Source organism: Diospyros lotus, chromosome 9 (assembly GCF_014633365.1).
Source record: "Diospyros lotus cultivar Yz01 chromosome 9, ASM1463336v1, whole genome shotgun sequence".
NCBI classification, from domain to species: domain Eukaryota; kingdom Viridiplantae; phylum Streptophyta; class Magnoliopsida; order Ericales; family Ebenaceae; genus Diospyros; species Diospyros lotus.
The window spans coordinates 9,541,107-9,564,047 of NC_068346.1; the positions used below are offsets into that span (position 1 = coordinate 9,541,107).

Consider the following 22,941-nt stretch of genomic DNA (forward strand, 5'->3'; position numbering starts at 1 on the left):
TTTCACGATGGTCTGTTTTTAGTTTTGAGTTCGATTTCTTGTATCTTTTGTTTCCCCTAGCCACCGGTGATTAGAGAGAAAATGAAAATGAGATGAAAAATATTAAAACACAATTTGTTCGGTAAATTTTTAAAGCAAAATTATTTTATCTTCATTTCTGAAACAATGAAAACCAAAATAGAAAATAGAAGAAGAACAGAGCCAAACGGCCCTTAGTCAACAATTTCAACCTTCTTCAAAACAGTTTTATCTTTCGGCATTAGAACTCTATTGGGATTTCTATTTTTGTCCACAAAGGAGTAATACTCTCAACTTTTGAGTTGTAACATATTGAAAACAAAGACATGTACATTGAGGTGCTGACAATGGGCTTGAGAATGGGATTTAAAAAAAAAAAAAATTGAATTCAATAATGTGATGTACATCATCAATTTTGGGCTGGGAATGGTTAGCCTCTTTGAAGAACTTGCTTGACTTCTGACATCTCTTCAAGGAGTTACTGTAAGAAAATGACATCAAACTTCTTTTTCCTTTGGTTGCTCGCGCTGAGTAAATTCACCGAAATAATGGTTTACTTGTGCTTTCTTTGATACAGGGAATAGCCAACCAGTGCAGACATAAAAAATGTCCACAAAACCTGGAAAAGAGAATAAAAATGAACACATATATGGAACCTCTACTAGGGAGAAGGCATGAGAGGTACCGTATTAATCGTATGCCATCGTTCGAGTCTCTTGATCCTTGATTGCATATCTTCAATTACCCCTTCCAATGAAGAAGCTTCCCTACTTGGTGAGGAAACTGAAGCTGAGCTACTACCATGTTTCTCTATGACTATGTTACTCTGGAACATCACAAAATTTGAATGATGAATAAAAATGTTAAGTCATGCTTGAAAACTTGCCCGGTGTAACATGTAAGAAAATCATATTCTAGTGATGCTCTTTTGAGTTCCATAAATCTAAAAGTGGCACTTTGCTGAAGTCACAATCAAAGCTATCAGCCTGAAGTCCATCAATTCATTATCACTCCCTTTCTTAGAAACAAGAGCAAATAACAATGCATTTGGACTCTCCATACTTACTAGAGCTCTCCTTAATGATATCCCAAATCTCTCATTCTTTTCATCAAGGTGACCAAATTCTCCCTTAGAGAGGAGAAAAGAACACCACTACCACCATCAAACCCAGTGGGGGGTCTGCTACATAGATTATAGCTTGTCAATCATTTGTATCCATTACCATATATTTTATAAGCCATCATATCCTGTGTCATGTCTAAGAATTTTCACTCAAGTTTCTTTGGTCTTCCTCTTATTTCTTTTGCTGCAAACATTTCCATTCACCCTGGTACGTATATTGATTTTTGTCTCACGTATAAAAAAAAAAAAAATCATAAAACACTCATTGCACATACTTATATTAAATAAGCAGCACTCCAACCTAATTACAAACAGATGATCATTTCTAATTCTGACATTTTCCACACGGGCACACCATCAGTGCGATATTCTCAAGCCATTCTTTTTGCTCCATTGATAGACTTGAACTCCAAGCTTGGAAGAGTAGGCCTACAGCCCTCCTGTGAGTAAAGAAAGGTTCTACAAATCCCAACAGACATATCCCAATCCCCAGAAACCTCCTTCCTACAATCCTTAGCTTACCCATGCTATTAATTTCCCTATGAGAATTAGCCATTTTATAATAAAAACAAAAAAAAAAATGTGTTATTGTTACCTTCGTTGAAGTACACCATTCTAAATTTTGTTTCCGACTCACCTCATTGAGCCCCCTGACTTCACCTTTCTTGCAGCTACGTTACCTCCTCTTTTGAAGAAAAAGGTTACCGTAGCTTGATCTTTGGCAGAGACTCCCTTACTTCACTTAAATGATCATTCACTGCTCGTGTTTTCCTCCAAGTAGTGTCCATGTACTTAATTAAAATCCTCTTCAGCAACTTCAGCTTCCTAGCTAGACAAAAAACTAGAAACCATTTACCTCATTTAAATCACCTTTTCCTAGCCATATCCACATAACTCTTTTTCTCTAAGCCACGTGTCAAAAAACTTAAAAGAGAAAAGGACCAGAGTCCTAAAGGCTGCCACTATCAAGCAAAACTCAGACATAACATATGAACAGCAAGACTGATGAAGATGTTGGGAAGGTTCTCTAAAGGTCTAAACCCGGTGAACCTACCCCTTCTAAAGAAAATACATGACCTTTTTAGAAACCGGTGAAATCAGAGATGTGACTCAAAGCCCCACCAAACCCCTTTCACACCTTAATCTCTCGTGGAATATCTTTACAACATTGAAATCTCCCCAACCCACCAGGTGCTTTCCAATATGCCCCGTCACCTGATAACTCTTCCCAAAGCATCTCTTCTCAGTGTTGAATTGAGGGCCATACACAATGTAAATTGCTCCTCCACATTCATACGTGGGAATAAAAGTTCCTAAGCTGGATTTTTGTAGAGGAAAGTACTGAATTTTCTTGATGGATCCTGTACCATACCATTGTATGAATAGAACCAAAGTTTAGACCATATTTGAGCTTCCAAATGAAAAAAACGTAACAGAACTCCTCCCAGACTTGAGAGTGAGAATAAATCACATGGGACTAATGTAAATTAAATAATTCACACAAGCACCAAACAAGTTGAAAAAAAAAGAAAAGAAACAAACTACTCGGTAAATGTACAAGAAAACAAGAATTGCCGGCATGGGTGCCACTCACAACAGGAACTGAAGAATGTCCTGGTATTCATAGATCTATTGATTTATAGGGTCACAAGAAATATTTGAAAATCTCGAATTTGCATTTATGGTTCTAGCAGGTCAGAAATGTTTCAAGATGTATGCTACTTGCATTTGTCAAATAAACCTACTTTTAGAAGCAGACACCCATATACCTGAGACTGTATAAATTCCACAAGTTCCTGCAGCCTTGCAGCTTGCTGAGTATGAATCCCGCTGGAACTCCTTTCTGGTGCTGGTAATTTTTCCAGAATTATTTGAAGATAGCTCTGACGAGGATATCATAAGAACGCACCAATTCATGCACAGAATATTGGATTTGGATGCTAAAAATCACATGCTGAGATCATAAAAGCACACCGAGTAAAACAAAATGAGTAGAAATAAAGGAAAAACCTTTGTGGTATAAGAACCATCCAGCTTAAGAGTTGAACCAGCAGCAGCCACAGTCTCTTTGTTAACTCCTTTTATTTGTAAGTAAGAACTTGGGACATCTTGTAGATGATCAACTTCAATAAGGATCTGAGAAGACGAGAATTTTCTAATTCAGAAGAAATTTCCTGCCAAGAGGATGGACCTAAACAGTTGCAAGAAGATCAAACGCAGCCAGGAAAAGCATTTGTACAAGGATTACCAACTAAAACATAAACAAGACCAAATAAATCCTCACAAAAAGCATCAATATCAGAAACAACGGATTGACTATAAATTAAGTATTCCATATAACAACAGCACCAACATATCAGTCCTCAATCTCACTGGGTAGAGTCAGCTGCATGGATTCTAGTTCACCAAGTCACCAACCATTTCTATTTATAGCCATATCTTTTGTAAGACTATAGTGCTTATCATACATAAGCGATCCCCCACCAAGTTTTTCCTGGCTTTCCTCTACCTCTTTTGTTAAAAGATTCTTCCATCCTATTCATTTGCCTCACAAGAGCATACATTGGGCCTTTTATCACATCACCAAACCATCTTAATTGTATCTTAGACATCTAATCTTTAACATGACCCACTTTGACCTTACAATGTGTAACCTCATTTTTAATTCAATCCTTTCTTATATGCCCACGCATCCACACAACAGAACTGGTTATATAGCCATCCAATAAATTTTGTAGCTTTAATAGAATTGCACTATCACATAACATGTTATATGTAATTCTCTATCTTAATTATCCTGCCTTATTCTATGAGTAACATTCTCAACAATCTCCTTTTTTGTTTTAAATATTGATTCAATATATCTGAATTAATCTCCTATTTTTCTTAAAATAAATTGATCTTCAAGTCTCACCATAAAATCATCCACATCTATATTTGACTAAACTTGCATCCCAAAAATTAAAGTTCCGTCCCCACCTCATATAACTAAAGCACCTTTCTGAAACACATGCAGCATCACGTGTGATAACAACTACATCTGTGTTCGCTTAATAACAACTACATCACAAGCCTTGTTCCCCAACGAATTCTAGCTCACTTGTGGAAGCTTAAAAGCATACATGCATAGTCATGAAGCAAATAAAGAAATTTAAATTTCACACACAGAAGCAGTATAGATGTGAAGAAATAGCGAACAAACAGATCCCTATAACTAAACTCATCATTACCCACACTACATTAAACAAGCTCTAAAATTAAAACGATTTGAAGCAACCTTGGCAAGAAACTGTTTACAATATTTAGGAAAATCACGTGGATAGAGAAAGGGCTCGTCTTGCACATGAGATTACAAGTATGCTACAGAAAAGATATATCCCCATTAAAGTAATAATACCTTTCCATCCTGATAGATATATGCAGATGCTTCAATGTAAGCTACAGCATGATACCTGAAATAAAGAAGCATTAAATATGGCTTGTCCAGAATTAAAAGTAAATCTGCTAGCTATCAGCAGAGAGAGAAAGAAAGGAAATGAAATGGGAAGATAAAAGTCTTGCACAAACAGTCAGTGGATACTGCATGCAGCGCACACAATTAAAAAACAAAAGTTATAAGGGTTTGATGTCACACTCTTTTTGGTGTAATCTGCAGGTGTACACAATTATGTGCATAATAAACCATTAAAATTGTGCCATCAATAAATTTGATCAAGTGTAATCCATAGGTATACACAATTAACTTTTTTGAAAACCTGTCTTCTGTTCTGTATACCTACTATTCAAAAAAGTTAACCTTAAAACATTTGCATGACAAACCATGCCATAAAAATGGAGACAGAGGTAGTAATAGTACAGGATGATTCCCCCAAAAATTATACTCTATATAAACAATCCTCGAAGTTTACATGACTTACCCAAGGTTAAGAAGACCGGCAACTGTACTGATGCTGATGTCAAAATCCACTTTGGGTTGAATAATAAAATTGCCTTCTCTTATGGGCTGACAAAAACATTTCATAAACCAAATAGGATCTAGAACTGATTATAATTCATAAGGTATACAGGAAAGTGAGAATAAATTGCACCACATACCTCCCGTATAAGGACTGCAAATCTGCCCTCGCACATTCTAACCCTTATGCAGTCACTCTCTGATAACTGTCCATTAGCAGGTATTCCAGCAAGCCTAAGATATATATCAATAAAATTCTGAACAGAACTACATATCTTTGAATGGTCAAGAATTCTCAAAATATCTTGGTAGCCCACCTGTTTAATAATAAAATCAGAAAAACATGTCCAGGAAAAACCAACTTAAACTAGTCCTATTTTAAAGAACTGCAAAAGACTTGGCAAAAAAATAAATAAATAACTACAAAATGGACTGACTTGCTTGTTACTTTTCAGCACAAACAATGAACTCTCAGGGGAAAGCACAGGATCAAAGTCATTTCGAATTTTGAGCTGCAACAACATACAGTATAAGAGGAGCATGAGCCTTAAGCCTCACAATCTACAATTGATATCGAAATTGAAGATATCATGACAACAGTGTGCTGGAAAAAAAATTAAACTATGGATATGTGTCAAGAGGAAAAAAGCATCCACCACAATCCGTGGTACTAAGTAATTATGAAGTTTACACGTATTTTGCAACAAAAGGTCTAGATCTGATACTTCAGAATTTTAATACAACTATACAATTTTTAGGAAAAATCTTGAAATTTCAGAATTGATTTCAAACATTTGAATGGACCCAATTTTAGAAAGTAATAATAATAAAAAAGAATAACCAATCTTATAACCCATAGCACATTTGAATTATTTCAGAAAAATAAAACATTGAAAAACAATTGTTAATTTTTTAAAGTAAGTCTTTTTAATCAGGGAACATTTACACATTTATTGACATGAGGTACTAGTAATAATCCTCAAACACATTAAAATCTACCAACATGTGCATGAACAAGATGTGGTTCAATGTGCTGCTGGAACATTGGAAACACTGTTGTCATAATTTCATTTTGCGACATAAAGCTCCCAACTCTACTTTTGTCCCTTTGAACTCGAGAAATTAGATGCGAATGAACTCCCCCAACCTGTTTCAAAAAACCAATTACCTTCAGATGTGAGAATTTCTACTTTGACAGAAGAATTCAAACTTGGGGAACTGTAAAGTTAATCAACAAAATATATAGCCTCATGAATGAATTGGAAAGCATTCTTACAACAGCAATCCACAGGTCCAGTGATTTTCTGATATCAGGGTGCAGAGCATAAACCCCCTCAAAAATAACCTGTTAAAATTAAACACACAATATTTTTAAGGAATCATTATTGCATACCTTTTAAGACATATAAGAGTTTATTTTCATTCATATGAGAGCAAGTATAAGATGTAACAAACGGAGGGAAAACATTAAAAATAAGTTCTTACATGGACGCCATGAACAGTATAAGACACAACAGAAGGGATAAAAAAAAAGAGTTCGAAAAATTAGAACTGTGAGTGGATAACTCTACAGCTTCAGGTCTGAATTATCATCAACTGAAGCCCAACAATGTAAAAGGATTAAGCAGCAGACTTTCCTAGCACCCAACATTCTGATTGCTCAAGAAATCCATCTTGGACAACTTCATTGCAGAATAAGTTACTCCAATGCTACCAAAATTAGTTTGTGTTTTCAATTCTTGATGACTTGAGCGTTTTTGTTGTATAATTAGGAGCAAGGCATAGCACTTTTCATGGTTTACCACTCCACAATCCTCAGAAACTTCAAGTTCCTTGAAGCCACTTCGAGCACCAGTCTCCAGATCAAAGACAGGCACTTTTGTTCTTCGAAAGCTTCTTATGTCCTCAATATTCTGCAAGCATGGCAAAGAAACAAGATCATATACCTTAAGAACATAAACAAAAAATGTTAAACCTCAACTCAAGATCAAATGAACCAGGATAAAGAAGCACCTGTCTCAGAGAAGGAAAATTTTTATCTAGTTAAAAGAAAAAAGTAGATAGGTAGGAAATAACCCTGTTTCTTGATCTGAAATTCAGTTCTTCAGGCATTAACAAATCAGAGTACCTCTTGTTGTGGAAAATATAACAATACACAATAATATAGAGAAGACACAAGAATGAGAAAAGTAAATAGGCATACAAATTTACATGGTTCAGCTTGTTGCTAATATTCAAGAGCCAGAGAAGTAAAAAAATTTACTATACCCCAAAAAACTCTTTCGTACAGTGCAAACCTTACAACCCAAATTCCAAATATACTGTAACTCTTAAAGCACATACTACATGGTTGACAAGAGAAAAATAACAATACATATATAGTTGGACGGACACAGTTTCTTTATTCAATACATAGCATAGGGCTAAGACCAACAAGACTGTTTCCTTATAGAACAACATCAACACCGAGCCATATCCCCAGTAGGTGAGGTCAGCTACATGATACTAGCTTACCAATCATCTTTATCCATGAGCATATGTAGATAAATTAAATGTAATTTCCCTAAATTATATATCCATGACCATATGTTGATATATAATTTCCTTATATATCAACAAATTAATAAATTAAATTATTCCATTTTGCTTAACATGTGTAGATAGATAATCAGAACTTTTGGGTAGTAAACATTATCTTCCAAAAATATGTGTGAAATCAATATAAACAGAACGAAGAGGATGTGGAAAATGATGGTGATGTTTGCAGAAAAGCTTTCTGTTTGTTGGCCTTTAGTCAAGGAGTTTAACCATAGAAATTAGGTTGGCAATCAGATTATTTCCTAAAAGACTAAACCTATTTTCTCATCATATTTCTGAGAGACTTACTTGTCTACCAGTTCCCAGAGTAACTCAGAGTAACTTAAAGGTGAATTCAACCAGAACCAAAAACCATTCAGCATCATGAAATTAATGAAAGATGAGATACAATGCCTTACCTTTGAGAGCAATGATAAATCAAGAGAACTAAAATCATCATATTTGAAGTCCTTTACTTGCTCAGATTTGTAATAGCTTTCAAGGGAAACAACTCCACAGCCAATAATATTTGCCATCTTACGAGCCAAACTAGTTTTTCCAGAACCACTTGGACCTCCTACACCAACAGCAAAAAACATAAGTAAAGTTTTGAAGCTCAAATGATAGAACCATTTTATAAACACTTACCAAGATAAGAAATAAAATGCTTTTTAACCTCTCTTTTTTTTCCCTGTAAAGGACAATTTAGATTTCCAATGGTTCATGTAAGTCACTTAAAACTATCATTAGTGGAAGTAATCTATATTTCTTATGGCCTCAATCTTTAGGAGGAAATGTTGTGTTCAATAGACAAGGACACCAGAACAACAAGCTGACAATATAAATAAAACTGCATGAAACCTTGTCACAACTTTCTAATGCAGATTACATGAGAATTGTTAGAGAATTAATGTTTTCAGCGTGCTAACATATAGTCTTTGCAATGTCAACCAACATTAGTTTTTGGCTTTTTCCCTCCTCTAGAAAATACCCCTCACTTTTTACTACCACTCTTCCTTGACAGTACAACTGTAGGTCTTTGTTCTGTATCATAAGACCAACAATAATAACATATCAAAGCCTTAATCTCACTAGGTGGAGTCAGCTACATGAATTTTAGCTCACCAATCATTTCTATTTATGGTCCTATCTTCTATGATGCCCTTATAACTCATATTGTACCTAAGAGTCTTCCACCATGTTTTTCTTAGTTTTCCTCTGCCTCATTTGTTAAAAACTTGTTCCATTCCATTCACTTTTCCCAAAGGAGCCTTTATTGGTCTTCTTTTCACATGACCAAACCATTGTAATCATGCCTTGCACATCTTATCTTCAACAGGAACCACTCCAACCTAATTATGCCCACACATCCATCATAACATCCTCATCTCCATTATACTCATTACACATGTTAGTGTTTTATTGCCCAACATTATGTGCCATATATAAAATTTTCTTCTTAGCTTTACTAGAATCTTACTATCACATGACGACTTACTTTTTCATATCATAAGACTAATAGGCAAAAACCTAAAACTCTAAAACTGTTTTTATCTTTCTTATGACTCTTGGATTAGTTGGCAGCTAAGGACCAACAAGCAATATGCATCAGCGTGCCTGGGTGCAAGGCTTAGATGAGGGCGCCTCTCCACTGCTGAGGTAAGGTACCCTCCTTGAAGCTCATGTCTAGGCTCTAAGGTGTGCGTCTTAGATTGAGGCACAAGGTGTGTGTGATAGGGCTTAATTTTATATATATTTTTATCTAATTTCAATATTAAGTTGGTGCTATTTTTCCTATTTAAAGGGTGAGTTTATGTGGAATTTACACAATTTAAACTTCTTTTGTAGGAAAGGAGCAAAGGACATAAATGCAAATAATTGAGTCTTAAAAGAAAATATTATGAAGTAATTTACAATATTAATTTAAATGAAGAGAAAGTCAAGAGAGAGATAAAGCAGGACAATTGAAGATGAAGATAAGGACAGAAGCAGGAGAGAATCTTGGAGAAATTGAAGATTAAGCAAGGAGAAGAAGAAGATTAAAAAGAAGAAATACAAAAAGAAGGTGGGCAGCAGCCAAAAGGAGGGACGGAAGAAGCAGGACAGCGGAAGCAAGCTGCAAGGCAGCAGGCATGTTGGCGCAAGCACGCAAGCAGGCAGCAGTCGGCAGGCACAAGGGCCGTCTGTTGGAGCAGCTGGGCTTGGCAGCGATTCAGATTTGAAGCAGATCTGGGTATCGGATCTGGTTCCAGATCTGGGCAGGGAGAATTAATTTTCATTTATTTATTTTTTATGGATTCCATTAATGGTGCTATGAATTAATTTTATTTACTAGGGTTTTTGATTAAGCTTGAATCATTGACAATTTATATTTATTTGAATTGATTTTCTTTATCTATGCAAAGAGTATCTTATTACAAAAAAACAAGTGATCTGAATCAAGGGATCTAAACCAAGTGAAATATATAAAAGATGAAAACCAAAATGTATTAGTGAATGAGGGAGCGATTAAGGAGAGATGAAAGGAGTATTTCACAAAATTATTCAATGATAGTGGTGGGGACGCAAGAGTTAGGTTGGGACATCTTAGTAACTCCGAAGGGAACGTGAGCTATACATTTTATCGACGCATAAATTCAAAAGAAATAAGGCAAGCACTAAAAAAGATGAAAAATCATAAGGCGGTGGGACCGGATAATATACCAATAGAAGCATAGAAATACATGGGAGAAGAGGGCATCTTCTGGCTAACGAAATTATTTAACGCGATACTTAAATTAAAAAAGATACCAGATGAGTGGAGGAAGAGTACTTTGGTTCCTATATACGAGAATAAAAGAGATGTTCAAAACTGTGAAAATTATAAAAGAATTAAGTTAATGAGCCATACCATAAAATTATGGGAGGGAGTAATAGAGCAGAGGCTCAGAAAAGAAACAAACGTTTTGAAAAATTAGTTTGGTTTCATGCCTGGTAGGTCAACAATGGAAGCTATATGCCTACTGATGCGCTTAATGGAAAGGTATCGAGATCATTAGAAGGACCTGCATATGGTGTTTATAGATCTAGAAAAGACCTATGATAGGGTCCTTATAGAAGTATTATAGAAAGTTTTAGAGAAGCAAGGAGTCCGAATAGCCTATATACAAGCCCTTAAAGACATATATCACGGTGTAGAGACAAGGGTTAGAACATGCGGAGGGGACACTAAACCGTTTAAAATTACAATGGGACTGCATCAAGGTTCTGTACTAAATCCATACTTATTTGCTTTAGTAATAGATAAACTCACTAAACACATTCATGGTGTATGCTATTTGCAGATGACATAGTGTTGGTGGATGAAACAAAAGAGGGAGTGAACACTAAGCTTGAGTTGTGGAGAAACAATTTAGAATCTAAGGAATTTAAATTAAGTAGAAGGAAAACAAAATATATGGAATGTAAATTTAGTAAGAATGCAAGAGTGGAGGATATTATAATAAAATTGGAAGATCAAATCATACAAAGAAAAAATCATTTTCGATATTTAGGATCAGTGATTAAAAAAGATGGAGAAATTCATGAGGATGTCATGCATAGAATTAAGGCGGGTTGGCTAAAATGGAGAAATGCATTGGGGGTGTTATGTGATGGTAAAATTCCATTAAAACTGAAAGGAAAATTCTATAGGATAGCTATAAGACCAGTTTTGTTGTATGACTCAGAATGTTGGGCAGTCAAATACTAGCACGAGCAAAAAGCAAGCGACGAAGATGAGGATGCTAAGATGGATGTGCGACCATACAAGAAAAGATAAAATTAGAAATGAGGTTATTCATAATAAGATAGGAGTAGTGTCAATCGAGGAGAAGATTAGAGAGACTAGACTAAGATGGTTTGGTCATGTGAGAAAAAGACCAAGAGACGCTCTTGTGAGGAAAGTTGATAAAATGGAACAATTAGTCAAAAAAAGAGATAGAGGCAAATCCAAGAAGACTTTGGAAGAAACATTAAAATTTGATATGAAGTGTATGGGTTTAAATGAATATATGACAAAAGACAAAAATACATGGAAGTCTAGAATTCATGTAGCCGACCCCACACAGTGAGATAAATGCTAGATATGTTGTTGTTTTTATGCAAAGAGTATCTTGTTGTTCTTAAAGCTCTTAAATTTTCAGCCAATATTTAATTGATTTGTTATCATGAAATGAGAGTGAAAGGAAAGTTTCATGATTTGATCTAGGTAAAAAACTCTATAAGAAAATAGTTGGAACGGAAGTCAAGACTTGACTTGTGTGGAATTAAATTGAATAACCATTGATCTTAATAAATTGTTTGATATTTATTATTGTTATTGGAAAATAGATAATAAATATTGATCGATATATTTGATATAACTTGGGAAAGAATATCAATTATTTTAGGATTGTTCAACAATTGCATAGATAATTAAAATTGGATTATCAGTCAAATAAATTAAATAATTAAGTGAATTCAAAATACCCAAGTGTTTAATTAATATTCGTTTTTCTTGTTATTCTTTGATTCATTAAACTTAAATAACTAGTTCTATTTTCTTTAGCTTTAGTTTAGTTACAACTTTTCTGAATAATTTAAATAATAATAGGGTTAACATAATTTTGATAATTAATATACAATCTCTGTGGGAACGATATCACTTTTGCACATGAGTCATATTTTGTATTTTTTATGATTTCCAAGAGGTTTTAGAATGAATTATTACTTAAACAATTTGTTGTTTGGTCAATATGAAAACATAATTGTATAGATCAGTGAGAGACAAGCAAGAAGATGCTAGCCAGAGGTTCATCGGACAGCCCCGCACTGGCAGCCTTACCAGTGAGTGAGCTCACTCACAGACAAGTTTCCGGCACTTGAGCCTGCCTGCGGCAACTTGCTTTTCATTGGTAGTTCACAGGAGCAAGAAGGTGGACTCAACCCAGTGAACAGGTGTATTTAGGAGGTATAAATTCAACTGCCTATAAATCAAATAGTAACTAAAAATTCAAATATATATATATATATATATATATTATCAATAGATAACAGTTAATAGAAACAAGGAATGACCTTGCTAAGCCAAAAATATAAGGAGACTAACACTATTCATTTCAAATTACAAAAACCTTGCCATCTAAAAATCTTTTGCTCCTCCCTCATAAAACACCATGCAAGACATAAAGGAACAAATACCCAGGTCACATCACCTCCATCCCACACTGGTAATTTCAAGAGGCTCTAAGGTGCCTCACCCACTTATTCATCACAGTCTCTACTACAAATCTATGTCACATGCCAAACCTTCCTAGCCACTAAAGTAAGAGATGATTCAGAGATTCTACCACATTCATAAACAATAGCAAGTACAGAAATTTGCCTCTCTTCCAAAATTGTTTCTGGTCAAGATAGCCTACCAAGTGACCCTCCAAAAAGTAAATAAATAAATGAAATAAGGCACTTTTAGAGGAGCATTCAAACACGATATCCCTTTCTAAAGATAGGATCCTGTCTTACAAAAAGAAATGACCCTAGAGTACTAACTATTAAGCTTTGCAGTTCATGCATAATCCTGAATGCTGAAAGATAATTAAGCAGATTAAAACTTCACACATTTCATTCTAACAGTCCATGCAGCCCTGAGATATCATGTAGACATTAGGTATCATTTTATGCATTTTCATACCTGTCAGTTTCTAAAGTTCTTTTTTATCTACTTAGGAGCTAGAATATGCACTAAATCATGTCTTTGACACAAGAGTAGCAATGCTGCCAAAAAGCTTGTTTCAGATACAAGGTCCTATAGATGCCAGGGGCATATAAATCTCTTATCCTTTTTACTTCCACCATCGGGGGATGGGGGGGAGGGGTGTTGATCTAATAAAGGTCTTTATTTTATTTTATTTTATTTATTTATTTACTTTTGAGAGAGAGAGAGAGAGAGATCTTACCTATTCCAACTATAACAGGAAGACCTTTATTCTCCAATAAAGCCTGAAATCAAATACATAGGCTATCAAGTCTGAAACTTACTAAAATGAGGCACACTCCCATAGAGTAAAATCTCAAAAGCCCTGACCTCCTCAAAGCTTCCTCCCCTACTCATCTAAAATCCCTTACCTGTATTGCTTGAACAGCAAGAAGCAATCCCCTGTCCAAGTCATATGAATCAGGCATTGGAGCAAGCTGCAGGTTATCCCTGAAAGAAGAAGGATCTGCAGTTGTTTCATGAAAGGAATCAAGACACATAAAGAACATTAAACACACCTGAAGCATGGTTTCATTAAACAATTACAATGGGTGAAGAAATTTTAATTTCTACCAGGTACAATAATAATAATAATAATAGTAAAACATACGAATAGCAGAGCCATCGGAAACTGGAGTATCTGGTGACATGAAATGCCAGGTTGCTAGTACAGGTTCCATTTTGGATTTTGTTGGGGAACGAGTCCATGGCTGAGATAAATCTTCAAGCTGGTTAACAATGTCAGGCACTCGAAGAGGCTTCGGTGCAGCAATCAACCTTTCTTGATTACGAGTTGAAGATGTAACAGACAAAAGTGGTGGTGAATTAAGGCGTGGTACACCTGAAAGTGGGGCAGATTAATTTAGAACAAGACAAATGTACAAAAAACAGATGTAAAAACAATAATGAGAGATTATTCAGTTCTCTACCCTTTCTTTCAAGAATCATTTCAAGATATGATTTAGTGATCCATGGTCCATTCATATCCATTCTTGCTGCTTCTGCACCAACTGTCTACAGAAAAATATATTTGTCCAAGATGAAATCAAAATACAAAATCCATCACCATAAAAGAAAACATCTCTAATTCAAAATTCACATAAAACAACAATCACAAGCCTTAATCCTCCTAGGTGGTCAGCTAAATGAATCCTAAGCCTCCAACCTCATTGTCTAAATTGGTGATGTTTGATCAGACAAATTTACACTAGTTGCCATCTACCTAACACAACCCTCCTCCTTCATCCAAACTTGATGCAATAAATAGGAGTAACCTATTTATAGCAAAATTTCTACCATGCTCAGCAGAAGTAATACTTGTAACAAAGTAACAGTGAAGAGACAAGAACACTGTAAGGAAGACACTAACCAAAAATTATATAATTGGTTGTATAACAAATGAAGAAAAGTATTTCGATGTAACGAAAATCTGATTAAGATATACCCTAATGTAAATAGAAACAATAAAACAATGGAAGCTTAGGGGTTATCTGATTTTATAACAGTCTTCAGTTTTCTATTTCACTTTCAAAATTTTGGGTAAAAAAACTAAAAACATCTTCCACAGAATCAGTAAGACAGAAAAAATTGCACAATTTAAGATAGTACCAACCCTTCAGAAGTGTTAAAGAACAGCAATAGTTGATGAATCCTACGTAAAATTTCTAGAAAGATAAATAGTTCGTACTTTCCGATTGGTACCCCTCAACACCAAGTATGTCTCACCCAGGCTATCAATGGTTTCCAGAGATATTGAAACACTACCATTGCTGGCTGATGTAGATGCTCGTTTGTAACTGACTACAACAGAATACCCCAAAGCAAGTAATCCACCCAGGGTCATTCGTCCAACCTATTCCAGTCATTAACAAGGAAGTATGAGACATGGATCAATCTTAATCCAATAGCTTAGCAAATTGTTCCAAAGTTAATTAATTCATCTAAAGATCAAAAAACTTGGATGGAAATAATAGTAGATACGAAAAACTTATATGTTCTTTCTTGCACTTTGATGATGCAACTGCTAACCAACCATATACATGTAGTCTAACCCCAACTCTATTAGCATAGTACACATTTTAGTATCCATTAAAAAAGAAAATCCTAGAAATGTAATGTAAGAACCACCTTAAGTACAATATATAGAGAAATACAAACAAACATAAAGCATAGGAAAATCCTTAATAATGCCACTTTAAAGGGACAGTAATTGTTCTTACCAAGCCAGTCTCAACAGAGGACTCTTTCAGATTCATAACACATTTTACTTCATTACCTCAGTGAATGTGAAACAAACAGCAGCCCACATCATAAACTAAATATCCATGTATGTTATGAAGAAATATAAGGAAAAATTAGTTAACATTTGTGATGGGGATCCAAGGAGGACCTCAATGTATATTTAGACAAAGAGTCATCGAAAAATTAGGATCCATCCATGCAGTTTCACCATTGGAAACTAATTGAGAACCAGTGGCAGAGCCGCATTGAGCTGAGGGGGGGCAATTATACCCCCTCAAGTTTCTAAAATAATACACTAAAGGTATAGTCTTTGAATTATTTTTCAAAATTGCCCCCACTCAAAAAGTATGAAATGTGGGTCAATTTGAAAATAGCCCCCCATTTTTTTATGTTATAATCAAACTTATTTTTTGGGGACAAATAACTTTTAATTGATTATAATTCTAATACTAACGATATGAAGTGTATTAACATTTAATTGGTGGTTTTTGAATCATATTTAATTTTAATATAAAAAATATTTTTAATATGTTATCGATAAGTTTTTTTAAGAAAAAAACAATATTAGATCAACAATCATCTCTTTAAAAATCTTTCGTACAAATCCATATTTTAAAAAACTGTAGAGTTAAAATGAGCTCAAGAAAATCTTTCATACAAGTCCATCATTATAGATTAAAATTTTAGATTATCATACAAAAGAAATTTTGCCCACCCTGTGACTTATAACAATTTTAGAGAGATTGGAAAAGTCATTGAAATTTTGTACATACTCTTTGTTTTTTGAGTTTGGTAATTGGTTGGAGTATAATATAGTAAATGTTACTACTTTTTAATCATGTAGCTTTTTGTTTAGATTTAACTTTACAAAGTAAGGATTTTTTACATCTTAATTTATTCAGTTTTATCTATTCTATTATTAAGCAAACACCAGGTTTGGTGTCTGAGGCCCTGAATTTACGAAAATACCTCTTTTATATATTTTTATAAAAAGACATGACAACTAAAAGGTTGCTTCTTGATTTAAACCTACAACCTCCAAATCACAATAAACTTGAGAGCAATTTTACCATTACACCAAAACTTATCATTATTTAAAGTTTGTTTAAGGAAATTTTTTTACTAAACTGCAAACAGAAGCACCACCCCTTGAAGGTGAACCTTCATTTCAAATCTTCTATTTTTTTACTTGCAAAACTTGCCCTTGCTGACTCCAAGACCTGGCTCCGCTACTATAAGAATAATATTTTGTGAAGAAGAAGCAAAACAACAAGAAGAAATATTCTGAGAAGAAGTAGATCAATAACAACAAGAAATATGGGAAAAGGACTACTAGCATTCCACCTTCATTTTATTAGGAATTACACCACAAGACAATCATACATATAATGCATCACATAAAGTTTCAAAAGTTTCTTAAGATGTAGCACTATAATAACAGTAACAACAATCACAACCCTTAATTGCACTAGGTGGGATCAGCTACATGAATAATTTGGAACAACAACATTAATAGCCAGAACAAACCCAGCGCTTCCTAGAATGAAACCTCTGATACCACATTGAATCACTGCTCCTTCCAAAAATTTAAGCTGTTACAGAAGGGCATAATAGCATTTATTTAACCTTTCTAACACATAATTATATGTGTCTTCCATGCTTAGGAGCATTCAGTGGTAAATCCTTTTTTCTATAAGTGTTCTTTTTCTTAAGGCTGAATAGACTAATATATCCTAAACTTTGGGTCAATTTTCAATTTTATCCCGTTTTGACATTTGCTTCAATTTGGTCATCGAACTCACATTTGTTTCAATTTTATCCTCGATTGGCCAAGCGTGTGCCCCAGTTTACGTGACGGTTGATGTGGCCTACTGATGTGTCCAATAATAGACACATCAGCAAAACACTCGACCCGAACTAATCAAATTGGTCGGAATTAGGCCCGCCATGGGACCTTCTAGAGAAAACCTCCGACCTTTTTACTGGTCGACTTTCTCATCATCACATGAACCCTTCCATCTTCCCCAACCTTGTACCAGAAATGGTTGGCGTCCCTCGTCAATCGCTGGTCTCCGACGTCGTTCTTGACCCAGATCGAGAAGCTACTTAAGTAGCTGTTCGTCGATCAGTTCACCTTGTCATCTCCAGCGTCTGGGCATTCCTACTTCAGTGAGCTTCTGTGGCCATCGATCTACAATCCTTTGCTGCTTCAGAATACTCAGATTTGAGAGATAGTAGCCACCTCAACTACTCAGCAACTTTCGATTCCTCAATGTCTTCCAAGTCAGAGGATGGCTGGAGGCAAGCTCAATTTTCCTGACAATCTCCTTTCATCCAAATCGTCCGATCTATTGTGGACCCCTAAAAGGCCTCGTCGTCAAAGAAGCATCTGACCAACCACAACCACCGTCGCCTAGACCCGGATCTAGCCAACCACCACAACCATCTTCCTTCTTCGAACCATCTCCCTCATTCGAACCAGATCTAGTTGAGATCCACCCAAACTGGCCCATTCTCCACTGTTGACTTCCCGGATCTGGTCGAACCCACCTCATCAAACCCAATCGATGATGGTTCTACTTCATCATCAGCGTCGATGATAGTTCAAATTCCGACAGTGACAACTTTGTTTTCCCATTGACTTGCAACCTGCTTCTTATTCGATCTATTTCAAGAATCGCCAGATCTGAAACCTCATCGACCATTATCTTCCTAGAGAGTGTCGACGGCTATGAACTTGAAGTTCATGAAGTAGGGGTTGTTGGAGGAGATAAAGTGGAAGGAGAGCAGAGGGACGACAAAGAGGGTGGACTACAAAAGCTCAGTTCCAGGTGAAGAGAAAACCCTAGCTAAAGGATGAAGATAATGGGTTCTAAGCGAGCGGGTCAGGGGCAAGATGGGTTGGGTCGGGTGTATGGTGATGTGTCTATTATTGGACACATCAGTAGGCCACATCAACCGCCACGTAAGCTGGGGCACACACTTGGCCAATTGAGAATAAAATTGAAACAAATGTTAAAACGGGATAAAATTGAAAATTGACCCAAAATTAAGGATATATTAGTCTATTCGGCCTTTTCTTAAAAAGAGATTTTCCAAATGAAAATTACTTCTAAGATGGCTTTGTTTGGTTGAGAGCCACTATATGAAGAAAATTTTGGGGGGGCAATCCAGTGAAGCAAAGACTGCTTGTTGTTTTCATGAGAAAGTTCCAAGAAAACAGGTACATCTAATTGAGATGCTAGATTTGTGTGAGAGATTGGACCAAAAAAAGTACCAAAAGCAAAAGGCACAAAAAACTAGTATATTTAAGCGTCTTTAGAACTGTAAATAAAGAGATCAGACATATTTTACATTTTACGCATCCATTTCGTAAGCAATGAAATCCAGCTTCTTCTAATGATATTATTAACATTTTCTAAATCATGTTCAAATAACAAACGGAAGTGAGCTCTTTTAAGCAATTATCAAACACTTTCTTGTAGCCTTTTTTTTCTCTGTTAACTCAGCTTTTCTGCCAAAAAAAAATTGTTGCAAAATGGAGGCTTACTAAGTCCCCATTGGTGTTTTAGGTGAGCTCAAAATTTCTCATTGCTAAGATTTCTCTCTCTAGTTGCATTTTCATTTAGTTCCCTCTTCTAAGAGCAACTTCCTTGGTTAAGATTCATTTTCTAGGGGTCCAATCCTACCTGTTATTTACCTTATCCTACTTTTGCTAGAACTTGAGTTGTAGATGGTTTTGTATGATATGAGGCAATTTCTAGGAAGTTCCTATGTTTTTAGTGTTTCCTGGTATCTATATAAAGGCCACTTTATTCTATTATGAATCAGATGAAATCAAAGTTGTCTGCAAAAATGAGTGTGGACCACCTCACAAAATTGTCTCTGAACTTAAAGCTCCCTGCCCATCTCATTGAGTTGATAATGAAGAGCAAGCAAATACCTATGCTTGTTATAAGCATTCAACAACACTCCACAACACCTTTGCACCACAACCACAGCAATAACAAATATAGCTAAAATAAATTTCTTTGCCACAAGCTTGCATGATTATTAACATGTATTTCTGTTTTTGTTAGCTTTTACAAGTAAATCTTGTTCTAGAATAGTATAAAATTTAGTAGTAAGTCAATGTTTCACCTAGGACTAAAACAGTAAGAAGAAATATTTCACCTCAAACTCTGCTTTTGGCCGAATAATGTAATTTTTGTCAACAATTCTCTGGTCTCCCAATGATAGATAGTATTTGATACCAGATTGTCGCACCTTTATCCAATCATTTATGTGTGCTTCTTCACTAGCAGAGGGAGGCCTCAAGTACATCTCAATATAACTAGAGGAAAAATAGTAAAAATAAATCAGTCACATCAAGTTTTGTGAATGTGATGATAAGAAATGCCATACAAGAGTGAAAAATTGCAAACAACTCACTTATCCGTCGTTACATCCTTTCCATGAAAGGTAAAAGCTGAATGTCCATTTTCCTAGAAAAGCACATGATGGTAGTTAAAAAAGCAGCGAGAGAAAGAGGGGGGCGGGCAAAAAGGCAGACTGCAGAGTGAGAATAGAAAAGTGACATTGGTAAAGAATATGTCAATGTGTATAGAGCTCTAATAGTAGGTTCAATAAATGAATAAACATAGCTTTTTAAAGAAAACAAAAAGTACAAGATGAAAATAATTGTCTTCCATAAACTAATCCAATTGACACCACACTGATACCAGAAGCAAGCTCTTGTCAAGTTTCTATAGATGAATCCAACAAAGGAGGAAGAGAAAGAAGAAAAAGAAGTCCTGAGAGATAATTTCCAGACTGCCTCCCAAAAAAATATGGGTGAAAGTAATTTCACAAAATAGAAGAGCATGACTGATTCTTAATTATCTTAAGGAGACATAATATGATTATACAAGTAAAGAATACTTACGAACCTCACTTTTGCATTTCAGCTTGTAGATTGGCTCTCGGAATGATGAAACAAAGCTGTTATTGATTCTGATCTGCATGATAAATCCATGATATCAAGAACAGCCAACCAATTTAGGAGGTTAATTATTATAACACAAACCTGTGCATGGTGAAGGTCTGGCTCAATGTGCTTTCCAAACAATGGGAAAATACTGTCAATAAGGTAGTCCAACGAACAAAAATCTCCAATATCATATTGAACTTTGGAAAGAAGACTAAAATGAACACCACCAACCTGATCCGTGATATATATATATATATGTATGCCTTCATTAGTTTCCTCAGACTGTCAACATCTATAAGTTGTAATATAGTTGTATGAAGTAAATTATAATGAAACTATTACCACTGCCACTCGAATGTCTAGCAAGGAACGAAGTCTTGCATGAAGAGCATAGGTACCATCAACAATTATCTACAAACAAATCACAAAGCAAATAAATCAAGACAGTAAAAAGGTTGATTATGCAAAATATTATATGCATACTTACCACCCCGGATGAATTACTCTTTACTACTTTAAAACCAATACGCCTTTTCTCTTGGAAGTCAAATACTGGGATTGATGTATCTTTACCAATTATCAAATCCTATTTGAACAGAAAACCCGGTATAACATCAGTGAAACAAAAGAGAACTAAACTAATAATTCAATAATAACATCACTGTTCTGGCCCACACAATCAGATGAGAAATTCCATGAAGACAAAGTGAAACTTGCCAAAACCCATCCAACTTCATTTAGGAAATCACATCCAAGGAATGAAGTGATCTTGCCAAGTTCACAAGTTAGAGAAGAATGATGAAAAACTAAATCATTCTAGTTATGACAAGAAGCCCTAAAGTAAGTAAAATGTTAATGACTTCAAAGAGATGTGCTTGTATATCTAAGAACTAGGCCAGGATCTTTTATATGATTTAGTCAAACCAGGTACATCCCCATGAGATTAAAGCATTAATGCTTGATATGTTGTTGCTGTAGCCAAACCTGGCACATCATGTCAATTCAACTCCAAGAAAAAGAAATGCGGACGAGTAGTATACCTCAAGATTTTGAACTAGAGTATCAAAATTTATTGAATCCAAATCATTCCCATCATCTGCATCAACACGATAGTTCTCCATTGATATAACAGTACAACCAATTACAGACGCTACCTTCTCTGTCAAGCTTCACGAGAATGAAATTTGCATGATTCATTAAAACAATAAAAGAATATGTCAATTACCAAACGCATACCAATAGTATGTAACAAGTCCAGCCAAACACAGAAGAAGTACAAATTGTACCATAACTTTTAACGAACACACCGAAATGATATGATAGAATACAGCTAAAGCAGTATGCATACCTTGTTTTTCCCGACCCACTTGGACCACCAATGCCTACAGTTACAATTCCTTCTTTTTTTTCTCTTAGTTCCTGAACAGATTTTACCAACAAGTAATACCCATGATCGAAAGACTGCAAAATCAAAAACCACCATAATTAGGCCACCGAAACGGAATATAAAACGATAAATGAACAAGCCCGTCATAAACATCAAAAAACATTGGTCATTTTCTATACTACTCCAGGAAAAAAATTACATCAGGCCCCAAATTATCCCTCTCAGGATCGGATATATCCCAGAAATAGAAGAACTAGTACACGCATCACTCAAATTAGAATAATCACCAAACTGAATTTCAAATTGACTTGAAGAAAATAAAAATAATAACTAATGAAACCCAGTATAAAATTATTCAGATTTTCTTCTGTACATTGATGAACAATCAAGCCCAGATGAACATTAATCAACCATCAGCAAAAATGAATAAACCCAGGAGGGAGGGATGGAGAGAGAGAGGGAGTTTTACTAACCACATGAAGAGGGAGAGACTGAAGGATGGAAGAGGAAGATGAGGAAGTGGAGGGCTGCTGGTAGAAATCGCGGCCCCCTTCTTGGAAAACCCGCTGCACCACGTCATGGTCCATGGGCACAGCCCCAAATCCAAGCCTCCTCTTGGCTGCAGAAACTCAATCGAAGACGATAGATGCAGAGAATCTTGATTTTGCTTTCTGGGTTTTATATATGCACGCGTTAGACTCCTCGTCAAGAAACCAACATCTATGTTCCTTCTGTTATAATTTTCGTGAAGCTTTGGACAAGGATGGGACCTCCAACATCTTTCCACTGTAGTAGATAGTGTACGAGAATTTGCAGGGAAGTGTGATAGTGGAGGAGAAAAGGTATCACGCCAAATTTGGAGCACAGTAAGGATTAAGTGTAATTTTTGTTTTTTTTTTTAATGTTATTAAATATTTTT

At 35.3% G+C, this 22,941-nt stretch overlaps 1 protein-coding gene across 5 annotated transcripts; it reads right to left on the reverse strand.

Annotated features, from left to right (window-relative positions):
* Positions 1-214: 214 nt before the first annotated feature.
* LOC127810630 (uncharacterized) lies at positions 215-22,850 on the reverse strand. Of its 5 annotated transcripts, none has more exons than XM_052350200.1 (26): positions 22,496-22,850; positions 21,984-22,096; positions 21,676-21,802; positions 21,123-21,221; positions 20,978-21,046; positions 20,732-20,866; positions 20,595-20,663; positions 20,098-20,150; positions 19,840-19,999; positions 15,190-15,277; positions 14,355-14,435; positions 14,036-14,266; positions 13,797-13,891; positions 13,628-13,670; positions 8,093-8,250; positions 6,899-7,009; positions 6,373-6,441; positions 6,100-6,243; positions 5,534-5,608; positions 5,237-5,413; positions 5,059-5,144; positions 4,539-4,593; positions 3,152-3,277; positions 2,911-3,024; positions 704-844; positions 215-637 (listed from the first exon to the last, which is right to left on the reverse strand). In XM_052350200.1, exons 1-26 carry the CDS (start codon positions 22,607-22,609, stop codon positions 572-574), a joined length of 2,799 nt encoding a protein of 932 aa, XP_052206160.1. In that variant the 5' UTR covers positions 22,610-22,850; the 3' UTR covers positions 215-571. The 5 variants fall into 5 exon arrangements, 4 of the variants coding, with proteins under 4 accessions (XP_052206160.1, XP_052206159.1, XP_052206158.1 ...); XM_052350199.1 differs by having other exon boundaries at positions 15,151-15,277; XM_052350198.1 differs by having other exon boundaries at positions 14,355-14,439; positions 15,113-15,277.
* Between the last annotated feature and the right edge of the window lie 91 nt (positions 22,851-22,941).